The sequence below is a fragment of the Balaenoptera musculus genome, chromosome 2 (genome assembly GCF_009873245.2).
Source record: "Balaenoptera musculus isolate JJ_BM4_2016_0621 chromosome 2, mBalMus1.pri.v3, whole genome shotgun sequence".
Classification (NCBI taxonomy): Eukaryota; Metazoa; Chordata; class Mammalia; order Artiodactyla; family Balaenopteridae; genus Balaenoptera; species Balaenoptera musculus.
The window spans coordinates 37,486,273-37,502,524 of record NC_045786.1 but is presented as its reverse complement, the minus strand read 5'-3'; the positions used below and the strand labels follow the sequence as shown (position 1 = coordinate 37,502,524).

General features: G+C 51.8%; 1 protein-coding gene and 1 pseudogene across 1 annotated transcript in view; both read right to left on the bottom strand.

Moving 5' to 3' along the window:
* Positions 1 to 3,086: 3,086 nt before the first annotated feature.
* Positions 3,087 to 9,274, bottom strand: LOC118889802 (annotated as a pseudogene).
* Positions 9,275 to 12,923: 3,649 nt separating this feature from the next.
* The window catches only part of BLM (BLM RecQ like helicase), a 90,015-nt gene continuing 86,686 nt past the window's right edge, over positions 12,924 to 16,252 (bottom strand). Inside the window, exon 22 of the mRNA XM_036844776.1 lies at positions 12,924 to 14,945. Coding sequence (XP_036700671.1) covers positions 14,768 to 14,945 — 178 coding nt within the window. The 3' untranslated portion in view covers positions 12,924 to 14,767. The remainder of the gene's footprint in view (positions 14,946 to 16,252) is intronic.

Sequence of the window (16,252 nt, the reverse complement as noted above, 5' to 3'; positions counted from 1 at the left end):
CTAATTACTTAAGTAATTACATGGAAAATATTACTTGTTCCCTAATTACTTAATTGGAAAATATTACTTGTTCCCTAATTACTTGAGTTTAATAAAAATTTTGACATGTGTTCATTTTATATTGTCTGAGAGTCATGATTTTACCTTGGAAAAAATGGACACTTTTTTTTTTTGGCTGTGCTGTGTGGCTTGCGGGATCTTAGTTCCCCAACGAGGGACTGAACCTGGGGCCATGGTAGTGAAAGTGCCGAATCCTAACCACTGGACCGTCAGGGAACTCCCCAAAACGAACACTTTTAATGGTTAGCTAGATTTCACGGCTGAGTATGTTTTTTTTTTTTTCCTTCAAAAAAAGGCTCAAGGGTGCTATTTTCCTCAACCCTTTCCATGTTGTCTATGAATCCAAACAACCTCACTGGGTGTCAAATTCTTGGTTTCCCCCTTTCCATACCACTTTGAACACTCAGCTCCCTTGTCTTCTGGTCTTGAATGTTGCTGTGGAAAAATCTGAGGCTATCAACCAAAAAAAAAAAAACCAACCCTCACAAGGCTACAAATAAGAAAAGAGTTTATTTGGGGTCTTAAGGATTTTAAGTCAGGAGACACACAATTGGGTAAAACCAAAAGAGTGCTCCAGGGAAGAGGAAGAGTCAGGGGCTTGTAAAGGGAAAAGCCACGAGGCTGTACTGACGCAAGAAAGGAAATATTTGTCCTTAAGGTACTGGCTGTCATGAGTTATTTGAGGGTAAGGGTCCAATAAGTATCTGGAGTTTCTGGGACATTGGACAGATGTTCTGGATGGCTGTGTTAACACAAGAAGATTCCATCTGGGCTGAGGCGTGCTTAAGTCACACTCCCTCAGTGGCCTCCGGCTCCATTTTAGAGAGCTCCCTTAGCAATACTGACTCCATTTTTATTTTCCTTTCATGAGGTCAGATTGATTTTTCTCTCCCCTCGTTGTTGACTTGGTTTTTCCTCATGGGTGCCTAAAGGGTTGTTTTCTTTATCCTTAAAGTCCAGCAACTCCATGGGATTCAGTGTGCTCCCGGTGTCCATCAGTCTGAATCCCTCTTGTACCCTTTCAATCAACACAGTGGGTTCTCCCTTTGTTTCAGGGAGAGTTTCTCTAAACATCTTTTGCTTTAGCTGTTGGATAATCTACTTCAGGGACTCCAAGCCCTCTGAGGTGGAAAGGTCTGTGTTCCACAATGATCATCTTCTCTTTAGTTGTTTGAATTTATGTGTCCTCTTTCTCTGAATTCACTGTGACTAGTTCAAGTTTCTCTGTGTGCCATGAATTTGCTTTTCAGACCTGGGCTCTGTGTTGCAACTCAGTTTTTAGATGTGCAGTGGTCCTGCTTGGGTCCTCAGTGTGTGTCCTTTCCTCAAGCTCTCTTTGCAACTCCTGATGCTATATATATATATTTTTTTAAATTAATTAATTTGTTTATTTTTGGCTGCGTTGGGTCTTCGTTGCTGCGCGCGGGCTTTCTCTACTTGTGGTGAGCGGGGGCTACTCTTCGTTGTGGTGCGCGGGCTTCTCACTGAGGTGGCTTCTCTTGTTGCGGAGCACGGGCTCTAGGCGTGCAGGCTTCAGTAGTTGTGGCTCACGGGCTCTAGAGCGCAGGCTCAGTAGTTGTGGCGCAAGGGCTTAGCTGCTCCGCGGCATGTGGGATCTTCCTGGACCAGGGCTCGAACCCACGTCCTCTGCATTGGCAGGTGGATTCTTAACCACTGCGCCACCAGGGAAGCCCCTGATGCTATTTTTTAATCATCTCTCCTCTGTGCTCTTTTTATATCCGACTCATCTTCTCATTAACTTTTCTCTCTCCTGAAGCTATTAGTTTCAGGGAAGCTGCCTTTGATCCTCAGCCCCATCTCCTTCCAGTCGTGCCCTCATGAGATTTCCTTCCCCTTCCTGGCAGTTGGCAGGGTGGCCTCGCGAGTTCTTTTCATCTTGCTCAGTTAATTTGAGCAACTCCTGCAGAGTTGGTGGAGCAACTCCACCACTTCTCACACGGGAACCAGGCTGCCTTCCCCCAGGACGGTTTCGAGAGCTGTGTTGTTTTTAGTCTGCTTTTTGGGAGCCCAAATATGCAGGGGTTGGGGGAGACTCCCCCAGCCGAGGCCACCCTTGCTGGGGGCACAGGTCTTCTGTTTCCTGCCATCCCTCACATACCCTGCACCCCAGACACCCTCTGCCCAGCCAGGCCTGTGTCCTACTCCCATGTCCCAGGGAGCCCAGGATTCATGAGGACGGAGGGTCCTGGAGGCCACTGCTCTGGAGATTGTCTTCTTAGTGTGTCGGCTCATTCTCTTCATAATTTGTCATTGTTGCTCACTTTGTCAGGTATTGGTGTAGGTAGAGTCTGTGTTCTCCCCTCACTCTGCCTTCTAAAGTCTGAAATCCTCTCCTAGGCAGCCTCTTAACAAATGCAAATCTCCAGGTCCTGCCCACCCAGAGGTCTAGAGGCCCAGAGACTCGATTCTGTGGGTCTGGGTGGGACCTCTCCCTTCCCATCCCAAGTGATGTGGGTGTACAGGCCAGGGTTGAGGACTGCTGAGTCATTTACCAGGGCCATTTACATTTTTGTCAGATTAAAGGAATGCATCTCTGATTATGTAAAATCACATGGCTATGAACATTTCATAGTTTTGGAATGTCCTAGTGGGTGGGCATATTGGATCATTCATTCTATTGGTGAGGATTCTGAGGCCCAGAGAGGGGAAGTGACTTGCCCAAGGTCACGTAGCAAGTCAGCAACAGGTTTGAAGGGCTGAACAGACAGGTTTGAAGAACTGGAAATTCCAACCCCAGATATGGGGCCTCGGGATCAGGGCAGCCAACCTCAGAGGGCAGGAAGGTCTTTGCCTATGGCATGAGCAGCTCACTTCCCATCTTGGGGTCTTGAAGAGAAGATATGGTTGTGGCCCTTCCCCTGGGGAAATTTGGTCTGGAGCGTCACTGGGGAGGGGGGCCAGGCCAGGAGGCACACCACCAATCCCAGCCCTCCCAGGAGGAGTAACCCCACTTCCCCTCATACGTGCCTCACCCCATTCACCCACTGCCCCATAGCCACGCCTCATCACCAGCACAGGACCTGGTCAGGACCTTGGGCCAGGCGGCAGTTTGAGTTGTCCTGGTGAGGAAGCAGCATCAGAATAGGTGGGGAATCTGGGATCATGGCTAAAGAAGGATCGGTCAGGCCTTTCTGGGAGGGTCCCCTACCTGCCCAGGGAAGGGGCTGCGGGAGCGGTTTGGGCCACGACAGGGCAGTGCAGCGTGACCCTCCATCAAGAGGATGGGCCAGGGACTTCTCTGGCGGTCCAGTGGTTAAGACTCTGCGCTTCCACCGCAGGGGTGCGGGTTCAATCCCTGGTCAGGGAAGATCCTGCATGCAGTGGGACCTGGTCAAAAAAAAAAAAAAAGGATGGGCCAGGAACCTCTGGGCAGCTGGGTCGAGCTCTCAGCATGTCCTGGGTGTTGTTAGCCCCTGGCCTGTTCTCGTCCTGCCCCACCAGCCTGGTGACATCAGGCAGCCTGAGGAGAATCCCGGGCCCAACCCTGCCTGGTTTCAGGGCTCAGCTGCCTCAGGGACTAGCAGGACCCTCTCACAGGTTGCAGTGAGGGTGGATTCCTGCAAAGGCTTGGGAAGTGCAGGCTCCCTGTAATGGAGCTGCTGAGCTCGGAATAGATCCATTCCACAGGGAAACAAGAAATACTTTATTGGAGTATTATTGTGAGGAGATGGGGAAAAGGAATCTCATCCTTCCCCATAATAAAGCTGCAACTGCTTCTCTCTCTGGGACATTTCTGCTCTTTCCTTGCTAAACGCCCCCTCCTCCTCCTCTCCCACCCCCACCTAGAGTCCTCTCTATTGTTCAATCCCAGCCCTCTGTTTGCACAGCTCTTACCAAAACGGGGGGCTGACAGTAGCCCCCAAGGGTGTCCCGCTGAGCGTGTGAATGAGGACGGTGGCCACGGCTTGCCCAGCGCTCGCCATGCTCTGGGAAGTCCAGGAAGCGAGCCTGTGGCAGGACCACCCTGACCCCATTAGACACAGGAGCGCCCAGGGAGGAAGTGCCAACTCGGGATTCAGACTCAGGCTACCCAGGCCCCAGCTGCTGCTGCAGCCGACCTTGAACCCATCACAACATGCACGGGCTTCTTGGCTCTACAGCAAGCCCAGGAGGAGACAGGCCAGGTATCTACCACCATTCCACCAAATCCCATTTTTCAGATGAGGAAGCGAGGCTAAGGGAAGCTAAGGGCTCACGTGGCTGATACGCCCCAGAGCCTGCACTCACCCTGTTCTGCAACTCCTTCGGCTGTTTTAGTCTGAGCTGCACCATGGACTCGGCACACCTCTCCATGCCCGATCCTTCCGGCTGTCCCAGCCACCCCGCTGAGCACACCATCTGCTTGATCTGTGATGGGGCAGCTCCCTCCCTCTTCCCCGAGGCTTGTCTTCCCCACTAGATTGCAGGCAGCTGGTCATTACGGAGAACTGTCATCAGACTTTTTTGCCTGGGGTTTACACTTCCTACTTTGTTCTCACCATTTTGTAGTGTTGAGTCCTCTCCTCACTTTGGAGAAGGCTTGGCTCTCAGGTAAGGAGGTGCAGAGCTAGCTGAGTCCTGGGTCTTGGTTTCAGGGAGCCCCTGTGTGTTCCTGGGAGGAGCTGTACTGTCCAGGGAGCCTGCTGAGGCCTTCTTCAGCCTCTCTGAGGCAGGATCTCTTAACTTTTTAGGGGTGCTGGCCTCTTTGACCATCTGAAGAAAGTCGTGGCCCTTCTCCCAGAAATCTGCACAGACATACAAAAAGAGTACATACAATTTAGAGGTTTATACACCCTCTGACATCCATCCCTGGGTCTTCCAGGGGTTCCTAGAGTCTGTATTGAGACCTCCTATGTTAGGAGGTGCTGTCTGCCAATTTCCAGAACCCAGAATCTGGTTGCTTACGATGATTATATAGCTGGATGTGTCCATGCCTGAAGGAGGTTTTTTTTTTTTTTTTTTTTTTTTGCAAATTCATTTACTGCTTTAAAGTTTTTAACTGTTCGGCAGTTACAGGAATTTTTTTTTAATTAGAAAGAAAAATATTTACATCTCAAATACAAAAGAAAATTTTAAATTATTCTTGATTGATCTCTAAAACCCAATCACTTACATGTGCATGATTTTTTTTTACCAACCCACTTTATCTATTCAACATGTGCATCCTGTGTACTTACTAAACATTTACTTGCACTTGCATTTCCTGTGTCAGGTTTATTCTCTCACCCTGGAGAGAGATTTCACATGTTGCTTCCTCTTCTCAATTGCATTGTCAGGATTAAGGCTTATGGCACCAAAAGTTCCTTTGTCAATACAAATATGAAATCCAGACAGCTTTGTGGAAGGATTCAAAAAGTCTTCTTCTTTTTTTATAACTTTAAAAAAAAATTAATTAATTAAGTTTTGGTTGCATTGGGTCTTCGTTGCTGCACGCGGGCTTTTCTCTAGTTGCGGCGAGCGGGGGCTACTCTTTGTTGTGGTGTGCAGGCTTCTCATTGCGGTGGCTTCTCTTGTTGTGGAGCATAGGCTCTAGGCGCACAGGCTTCAGTAGTTGTGGCACGCGGGTTCAGTAGTTGTGGCCCTCGGGCTCTAGAGCGCAGGCTCAGTAGTTGTGGTGCACGGGCTTAGTTGCTCAGCAGCATGTGGGATTTTCCTGGACCAGGGCTCGAACCCGTGTCTCCTGCATTGGCAGGTGGATTCTTAACCACTGTGCCACCAGGGAAGCCCCCAAAAGTCTTCTACGTTCAACTTAATGTTAGATAAACCTTCTTTCTCTATAATACTTCCAGAAAGCTGTATTGCAGAAGGAGAGTAATCAATTTCAGAAATATTAGAGAAACCAAATTTTGCCTCCTATTCTTTTAGTGATCTCAAGCCATATTCTTCAAGATCTTCGTTTTCTCCCAGTTCCCCTCGTTTCCTTCTCTATCAGACCAACAAGTTCAGCCAGTAAAACGCCATTCCCCTTCCAGTATCAAGCACTGATGCATCCAGTGGAATCTTGTGTTTTTGCCTCCATCTTATTAGTCAAGCCATAACCAGATTTCTCCTGTATCTCCATATTCTTGGAAAGTTTGCAGCTCTCTCTCACAGACAGCATCCCAATGCTCTCAGGTGCCCAGTACAGACGGGGTGAAGTCATCCTCTCCAGGACTGCCCTCTCAGGTGGTGGCTTCTTTTCTTGAGAGAGCAATTTCAAAAAAAGGATCAGGTTGAGAATGGCTGACCTGAGTGAGGACTACATGCAGTTTATTCGCCAATTTCTGCACCGATACAAGCAACAGACAACACAAACATAGGGGGGTCTATGCTACAATAACAAAAGTTCATGTTCAGTGAGTGTCAGGCAGTGTGCTACCTGCTGATCACGCATTATCTCATTAAACCCTCATAACAATCAACCCATAGGGTTATGCTATTATGATCACTCTCAGGCACAGAGAAGTTAAGTAACTTACTTAAGGTCACACAATAAATGGATTCAGTTGGCCTTTGACCTCAAGCACTCTGACTCCAGAGCCATTTGATAGTCTTCCTTGCTATGAACTGGTGAAACACAGCCCGCGGGGTGACTGGCCCCATTCTGTTCTGAGGTTTGGCTTTGGATGTTGTAGGGTCGAGGCAAAGGGACCAGGCTCTAAGTAGATGCTGAAATGACGGTTTTCTGGAAAGCCTCTGTAGCACATTGGTGCCCCAAGCCCGCTATCTCAAATCCCCAACGGACTGTATCATGAAGTGGCATTTGCCTGGCTTGGCAGGGAGACAGAACTCCGCTCTCCAGCAAATTTGGGGGGTCATGTGACCCCATTTAACTCCACAGGCTGGCAAGGACTGGGAAATCTCAACTTACACTCTTTCCACCGCTTTTAAGGTTTCCTTTACCTCCAGTGTTCTCTGCAAAGCGCCTGCGGGAAACAGCGTTCCTGCTTCTGCTTCCCTGTTGCTGAGTCTGTTGAAGATGTACTTGGGTGCTGGAGGAGCTTTTCCGTGACACCAGACCCCTTCCTGCTAATAGCTCTCACCAAGCAAGGCTGTTCCACCTGCACATTCCTGAACACCCTCTGGAGGCTTCCGGCCCACCCTACAGGCTTGGCTGACATTGCGGGGAAACCAAGGATGAAAGAGGTTGCCTTGCCCAAGGCCCGAAGCTAAGTTCCCAGCAGCTGAGGTTTGTATTCACCCTGAGGGCTGACTCCTGGTGCCCTTTCCTCTGCCCTAGGCAGGTCTCAAAATGTGGGCCCGGGGACTTCCCTGGTGGTGCAGTGGTTAAGAATCGGCCTGCCAATGCAGGGGATACGGGTTCGATCCCTGGTCCAGGAAAATCCCACATGCCGAGGAGCAACTAAGCCCGTGTGCCACAACTACTGAGCCCACGTGCCACAACCACTGAAGCCCGTGTGCTTAGAGCCCGTGCTCCGCAACAAGAGAAGCCACCGCAATGAGAAGCCCGCACACGGCAAAGAAGAGCAGCCCCCGCTCGCTGCAACTAGAAAAAGCCCACGCGTAGCAACAAAGACCCAACACAGTCAAAAAGAAAAAAAAAAAGTGTGCCCGGGGTGGCTGGTGGCCTCAGCATCACCAGGGAGCATGTTAGAAATGCAGACCCTTAGGCCCCAGCCCAGATCTTCTGATCCAGAAACTGTTTTACCCAGCCCTCCAGAGATGCTGAAGCTTTGAGAACCACTGACCTAGGCTTCTGCCTTCTCAGCTGGGATGAAGCTCTGCACAGGTAGCGATGATTAAAGTTTGAATTCCAAGTCCTCCATGCATCCTGGTCTTCCCCACACGTGAGTGGACTCCAGAAAATCAATAAATGGGGAAATCGGCCAGCTTTCTGAGAATGAGTAAGACACCAATAATCAAAAGCATCAATGCACACATACGAAAGGAAATCTAAGTGAATACTGAGGCCAACTGGAAGGCAACTTCACTTGTCTTGGTGAAGCCAACAGAAGCAGTAAGGGGGGAGCCTCCCCACAGGCCTGGCAGTGCCAAGTGGGCAGCGGGATTTTAAGATCCAGTGGGCGCCAGCCCCCCGTCCGCATCCTCCTATCTTATCCTCTCATGGGGAGGGCCATCTAGGCAGGTGCCTTCATAGCGGTCCCTTCACCCACTCATCCAACAAATGTTATTAGGCACCTGCTGTGTGCTAGGTCCTTCCAGCCAGAAGCCCAGTCTGGGGCAAAGCGCAGACCTCAGCTAAGGACTGCGGAGGGAGTGGCAGGACTTGTAGGGTGGGGGTCCTTGCAGGCCACCTGGGGCCCCCTTCTCCTTTCCCCCGTGCAGCACCCTCTCCTTGAGCTGGAGTTCCTGCTGTGCTCCCCACTGGTACCTAGGCAGGTGACCCAGCACAGGGCACTCATCCCGTGCAAGTGAGAAGGGTGGCCAGGTGGGGAAGTGTTGCCTTCTGCTCAGGAATGGGCAGGGTGGCCCCCGTGGCGATGGCCGGACCCTGGGCTCCCCAGCCTAGAGGCCACAAGCCACTCCAGCCTCAACACCCTGTGCAAGTTCAACTCCACTGACGCCTGCTGGTCTCGCTTGGCCCTGGCCCTGGGCTGGCCCTGGGAGGGGGTGCTTGCTCCAGGCCCACAGCCTATTCCTAGTCCACTGGGGGCTCTGACCCCACAGCCCTTCTGGAGCAAAGCCAAACCCCAAGGTGGCCGAGTGGCTCTCCCTTGCTTTATTCTGATTATAAAAATGATAGAGTTTTTTTGTAAAAAGTCAAGCAATTCAGAAAAGTAAAAATCATCTCAATTCCACTACTGTTAATATTTTGGTGAGCAACCCTCTCTATCTAAACACACACACACACACACACAGGTAAAGTGACAAATAAAATCTTTACTAGCCATGTTGTTCTGTATCCTTTTTAAAAAAATGACCTGTCATTTAAGAGACATACAATGCCGAGTGCTGTGCCTTATGGCATGGCCCTTCCTGCAGCCCACGAGGGACCTGGGGTCCCAGGCTGGGCAGCAGGGTGGCATGGATTTACAGCAAAGGAGTAGGACTCTGTTCGGCTCCTCAAAAACATGCTGTGGATGACTTTCTAGGTCAATAAGCAGAGCATCCATCACATGCTCTTAAATATAAAAAATACATTAGCACAGAGTTGGCATTTTTTTGTGGGGTGTTGGTGTGGCCTTTGAGGAATTACTTGCCAAGCTCGGAGGAGGCAGCGTGGGCTGGACAGAACCCTCATGCGCACACGCATGCGTACCCCACACGTCGCAGGAGATCCTGGGCCCCAGGGGGGCTGCACTGGGGTCTGGACCAGGGGCTCCCAAATTGACCCCTCAGGCAACAAAGCGTCCTCCTGCCTGCAAAGGGCCAGGACTGTTGGTCTCCCTGATGTGGGATCGCTATCTCTCGGGGATGTCTTCAAAGCATGTCAACAGCCCCTGTCCCTGCCCCATGTCCCCTCCTTGGCCAGTGGGATCTGTCGACTCCTGTCACCTTGCTACCCTGAGAGCTGCTACTTCTCTTGCTGGATGAGCAAGAGCCTCCTGCCTGTCTGCTGGCGTCCGGCCTCACCCACTCCAATCCTTTTCTGACCCTGGGGTCAGAGTAATTTTTCGAAGGCAAATCGGATCATGTCTCTCTGGCTTCAGAGCCTTCCCTGGGGACAGGTTCCCGCTCCTCCACCTCCCTCAGCCCGTCCTTAACCCCGGGGAGGTCCCCTCTCAGGCCAAGCTCCATCACACCTCCAGCCTTTACCCCTGCGGTTCCCTGGGGTGTCCTTCTCATGTTCTGAATTCCTACTCATTCTCCAAGGCTCAGACTTCATTTCCTGTGCCCCCTGGACTGGACTAGGTCTCCCCTGGGGGTTCCCGCAGCACCCCCATACCCCAAGGCTGCTTCTCTCCTTCCCCCGGGGTGAGCAATCGCTGTTTCCCTCCCTGGCTGTGACCTCGCTGAGTGCCAGGGCCATGCCTGGGTCTCTGTGTTTGGCCCAGCAAACATTTGTGGGACCTCTGACCAGAGGTGCCGGCAACCAGCTCGGGCGGCAGGGCCAGCGGCTACGTTTACCGTGCAGATGAGAAGTTGAGGCTCAGAAAGGCCACAGAGCTTGCAAAGGTCACCCAGCGAGTGCGAAGGGAGCAGGACCGCTGGGCTGGGAGCCGGGACCAGGCGGTGACAAGTGGATGGCGGTCCCCCGTGGCGGGGTACGTGTGGCCTGCACTTGGCAGGCTCGTGGGGCTGGCGTGGGAGGCCTGCTTTCGCAGTAACTGTCAAACCACGGCCGCCGCAGAGGTTGATGTTTCCGTATTGAGGTTAGCAGGGTTCCCTGCTCCCCAGGTCACGAAAGGCTTGGGGGCCCCTCGCTGGGGAGGAGGCTCCGGGGTGCTGGCCGTGAGAGGGACTCCGGCCGCAGTTCTCGTTTCTCAAACACGCCTCCTTCCAGGCTGGGGTTTCAGACCGGTCCCGAGAGCAGTGAAGGTCACCGGGTCTGGATGTCCAGTCACCTCCCGTGCGGTGCCTGGTTCCAGCTCCTGCCCCACGGAGGGGGACGCAAGGACCTGTGTGCTCTGCTCCCACACAGAGCTGGGCAGGGGCCAGGGCCCGACCTCTGTGGGAGCTTGAGGCTCCTGGCAGGGGCTGAATACGTGGGACCAGGACAGGCCGTGCGTGTGGGACCCACAGGGACAGACAGAGGCCCGCTGGAGTGAGCTCCCGCATCCCGAGTAGGCTGAGGGGCCATCCAGGTTACCTATGGTCACCAAACTCTCTGTGGGATGCTGGAACCACATGGTGGAGCTGTGACAACACCAAAACCCCATCCCCCACACCTGCAGGCAGTAGGAACACGGCCTCAGGCCCTCCTCCCTGGTTGGGAAATGCCTCCCTTCCTCAGAACCACTTGGTTGTGTGGACTCAAGTTCAGGCTTCTGGCTAGCCTCTTGTCCTGTCCTCTGTCCTCTGCCCCGCAACCAGAACAGGGGCCCAGCAGTCCACTCTAACCTCTATGGGATTCTGCTTCCTTCTTCCTTCTTCTCTTGCCAACAGGGAACACGGGTCTGGCTGAGGAAAGTCTGTCTGGGGGTGGGGAGAACAGGAGAGTGAGTGTTTTTTGAAAGGCAGGAGCTTTCTAAAGGCCAAGGGTGCTTGTCTTAGCAGCTCTGGTGGTGTCCGGCACAACTGTGGAAATTGAGCCCTTGACTCCTAGCAAACGGGGGCTGGGCCCATGGCCTGTGGCACCTAGCAGGGGCTGGTAGAGGCTTGGGTCCCCCGAGCACGTCCCACCAGCCTGCTTCTCCAAATCCTGTCCGTGATGCCACGTGGGGGACATGATTTCTGCCTTGAGTGAGAAGTGACTGCTGGAGCCTCCTGGGGACTCCACCCTGGCCTCCGCTAAAGGCCTTAGGGGCCATTGTCCCTCTGCTCAGAGGCCTCTGTCAGGATGGGGGCCCAGGGTTGGGTGAGATTCACCCCTGCCACCAACCCAGGCTGCTGCTCAGAGCAGGAGAGCTGGTGGGGGGGGGGCACTCTGGGAGCCTCCCAAGCACAGGTTGGGCCTTGGGGGCTCACAGCAGCTCCAAGCCGTAGGAGGAGCAGTTTCTTAAGAAGAGCAAGAGGGCCTGGACCACAGCCTCTGCTTCCTCTTCTGGATAAAAAACCCACAGCTTAGCTGTGCTGGCTGATAATTCTGCAGCTTCTGTCCCTGGGGCCTGCCCCAGGGGCCTGAAGTTTTGAGCAGGCAGGCCCTGGGGCTTTTTGGGTGGAAAAATGGGGTTGGGAGAGGAGGTTGGATTGTTCAGGGAAAGAGCATAGACCTGGATTCCTTATAATTTATCTTCTAAACTGGAGCACTTTCAAGAATGAAAGGGAGCTGTCTTAATTATTACACGTGGGCAGCAGATGCAAACTGGGACTCTTCAGGGCAAACTGAGATGCATGTTACCCTAATTACCACCATTTCCTAGCTGTGTGGATTTGGGCAATTACATAACCTTTCTGAACTCTAGTTTCTGCATAAGAAAAGACTGATATCATGTGCCTGTCTCCCAGGGCTGGTGGAAGGATTAAAGGAGTGAATTACTGTGTGTGAAAATGCCTGAACAGTCCTCAGCATAGACTGGGCTCTCCATGTTTGCTCTCTTCCAGTGAGATAGTGGGTTCCCTGTCCCTGGAGATAAGCAAGGACTTGTCAGCTCTCTGGAGCAAGTTCTCATGGTGGGAGAGGGGCTGGGAAAGGTATGTATATAGCTGGAGAGTCAGATTCTAATCCTTCCTGTGCCCTCCAGAGGGGTGATGGCGAGGGTGGGAGAACCCGAGCCCCCACCCTCAGGCCTACCTGTACCTGTGGAGGGCGGGCCAGTGAAGGGTCCTAGGCTGGAGCTCCTTTGTGGATTTGTCCCCCGCCCCTCCTCCCAGGTGGCGGTGATTTCGGCGCTCATGGAGGACCCCTACCAGCGCCCAGCCTGGATTGGCTTTGCTATCACCACCTCTGTCTTCAGCTGCCAGAGGTCTCAGTTTTGGTTCAGGGAAAGTCCGTGTGCTTCTGTCCTGCTAAGATGGCCCTGTATGGACACGGTTGCATTCTCTGGGAGCTGGAGGCTGAACTGAAGGAGGCTGCTTGCATTTTCTGTGGCTGCTCCTGGGGACTGAGAAATTGAACAGACCCTGCTCCAACCTAACATTTTTTAAAAAAATTAATTTATTTATTTTTGGCTGCACTGGGTCTTTGTTTCTGTGCGTGGGCTTTCTCTAGTTGCAGCGAGTGGAGGTTACTCTTTTGTTGCGGTGCATGGGCTTCTCTTGTTGCGGAGCACGGGCTCTAAGCACGCGGGCTCAGTAGCTGTGGCTCATGGGCTCCAGAGCACAGGCTCAGTAGTTGTGGTGTATGGGCTTAGCTGCTCCGCTGCATGTGGGATCTTCCCGGACCAGGGCTCGAACCCGTGTCCCCTGCATTGGCAGGCAGATTCTTAACCACTGCGCCACCAGGGAAGCCCCGCAACCCAACATTTTTAAAAAGGTGGGTGTGGGGCCTGCCTGACCCCGGGCTACTCCAAGGTCTCCAGGCTTCAGGTTCCTGCGGCGAGTTCCTCTTCAGTGCTTGGTGAAAGGCGTAGGTGACAGGGGTGGGGGTGGTGCTGGCCCTGCTCACAGACTCTGCGTTCCACCCTGGGGCTCCCACTGCACTGCCTTCGCCTGTCCTCCCCATTGCTCCGGGAGCCCCTGGAGGCAGAGTGGGCACTGCCGAGGGCACAGCTAGCTCCAGAGTCCGGGCAGAAGAGGGGCTCAGTAAAGGAATGAATGAACGAGTGAGGTCAGAGCCGGGAAGTGACCCAATGTCTGTGGCATCAGCTCTGTGCAGAGGCTGCCCCCTCTGTCCCCAAAGCCAGAGCTGCTGAAGGGTAGAAGGGTGTGACCTCCTGCCAGACACCCTTGTGCACTGCCAGCTCTCCAAGGCGACCTCAGGCCAGCGACATTATCCCAGCAGCCTCGACTACTGGCTACTCTGCCCTCCATTTCCTCTCCTCACCCCAAGGAGGTTCTTCTGGCCACTTGAGTCAGAGCTTGCCGGAAAGATGGTTCCTGAAAATGTCAGCTCTTGCAGGCATCTGGAGGTTAACAGTGCATGGCCCTCAGCAGACTCCTGTCTGGCCAGTCTCTTGCGTTAAACGAGGGCCCAAGGGCCCAGGTGGAGGAGGCAGGAGGTAGGCGTGCAGTTACAAGGGCGGCCCCTCGGGGTGGGTGCAGGGTCTGCCTCAGCACCGTCTCCAGGCCAAGGCCACAGACTTCCAGCCAACTCTGTCTTCCAACACCTTTGGCCCAGGCAAGGTCTCCTCAGCTCTACCCTCTTGACGGAGGTCAAGGAGAGAAGTGGGACACCAAACAGGTATCACCAAGGTTGCATGACAGCTAAGAAAAGATGTCTCCAAAAATGAGGGACTGGAAGTCCGAAAAGAGGTGCCAAAATCCCACTGTGAGACTTGCTGGCCCATCAGCCGATTCAGGGAGGGGTCTTGAAAAGTAAGGCTTCCCTGATGCTAAAGGACGTCACCAGCATTTAATACATTCTTAACATTTGACCCTGTTCTTGTGGACCCCAGATTCGGAATATCATCTAAGTGCTGACAATTTGCTAGGCAAGAGAATGGCATCTCATTGTTCTAATTGGTACTTTTAATGAGGGAGATGGAGCATTTTTCACATATTTGTGGGCTGTTTGCATTTCCTTTTCTGAGAACAGCCTACTCACATCCTTTGTTCATTTTTCTACTAGGTTGTCTTTTTTTTCTTAATGATTTATAGATACTCTTCATGTATCATGGATATTAATCCTTTGCCATGTATTTTTTCCCTTTTTTCTCTGTCATTTATGTTTTAATTTTGTTTACATTGTCTTCTACAAAAAGTTTTACAGTTTCATGCTGTCCCATGCGAGTCTTTTTCTTTGGCTTCTGTGTTTCATGATGTTGTACTTAAAATTTCTCTCACTGAGATGATTCAGCTGCTGCTTCAGATGTTCTGAGAAACGACGGCCACAACACTTGCAGTGGCAGCAAATCATGCATGCGTTTCAAAAGAAAATGTTTATTTTAAAAATAAGAACTGTCACCCCAAACACTTATTTAAATATTAATAGATATGGATAAAAATTACAAATGGTATAATGAAACTAACAGCTTTATATTCACAGATGGTCAGATGCTGACAAACAACAACTAAGATCTATGTACACTGAGATGAGATTTGGTTGTTATGAAAATGCATATGAAGGCTTAAGAAACGGCCTATTTACAGGCTTTGGTGGAGCCATAATCCCCAATTTTCTACTGACTCCTGATGCCGCTTGAGAGCCATGCAAAGCTGAACTGGGTCCAAATATGCTGGAGGATTTAGTTTTAGAAGGTATCCTTCTGCATGTGCTGGACCCCCTAAAATGCGACAAAGAAAAGAAAATTAAAATGTCAAATAAAACCAAAAGTGAACAGTTTTCTCTTAACCTGCATGCAGCTATATAATCCATGATTTTCCTTGGTGTTCCATGTCTCTGTGCACTTTCTGCCTATAATGGCCCTGGATGGGGTCAGTTTCCTTTACAATTCAAGGAGTAAAGGACTGTCGCCCTTTACACCAATTTGTCCTACATTTGTCCTCCTAAAACGTCAAGGATTCTGTGACTTGAGCCCAACCCCACGTGCCTTCTCTCTACCCTTTCACAGACCCCTCCCTCTCCCACGCCTCCCTCCAGGCATCTGAGCTGAGATCCACACTCCGCATCTACTCCGACCACAGAAAGGAAGTGAGAATACCTTGTTTTAAGGCCGCAATGCCCAGACAATAGACACTGTGGAATTACTGTGCTCCCACAGTCCAGAGGAAGGGGGCTTTGTGGGTGGGTGGAGACGGAGCAGAGCAGAGCAGAGCGAGCCTCCTCCTGGCCAGCCCTGCCGAGGGAAAGGCTGCAGATGTGGTTCCCCGGGTCCCGTAGCAGCTGGGACCTGGCACATCTCTGTCAGGGCCCCGTTGCCAGGGGCTCGCTCACTGGTCTACATTCCAAGATCTGCCTGCTCTCACCTCCCACTCGCTGCCTTTAAAAAAGGGTGAGAGGCCCCTGCCACAGCCTATTACAAAGTCCTTCCAGCACCTCACTTCCCCCACTGATCTGAAGGTAACAGCTTTTTCTCTCCCCTGAAAATAAATGGTAAAAAAAAAACAAAATCACAGGGTCAGCATGTTAGCCTTTCCCTAAACGAGTATTTCCCGCCCCATTGCAACCAGGCTGAATTCATGCCTGGTGTTAATTCCCTAGCATCAGGGCACACAAGTGGCCTCTGATCTGATCTCTGAATTTAGGGGCCCGGGTATCAGGGCCACCAGTCTGCTAATGACCTTTTGGTGGGGCTGAGTGAAGAGTGGTTTTTTAAAAACTCTTGCTCAAGGGCAGTTTTACTGCAGAACTGGCAAAGATGTGCTAAACCAGCAGAGAAGCAGCCTTAAATTTCCCTATGCTGATTTCCTGCTGAGAAATTAAGTCCCGAGCAAAAACCTGCTGTTTATGTTGATTTGCAGAATGAATCTGCCATCAGCAGCCTCTATTTCACCAGAGCCATCCATTTTACTCCCACTCAGAGCCCAGAACACAACCAGTTCATTGCGTGTTCTTCTGAAGATGTGAAACTCTGAGGGTAGGGTGGGGTGTTAAGGGTTCTGGCAAAGAGCCACGTTTATTTTGTGGCTG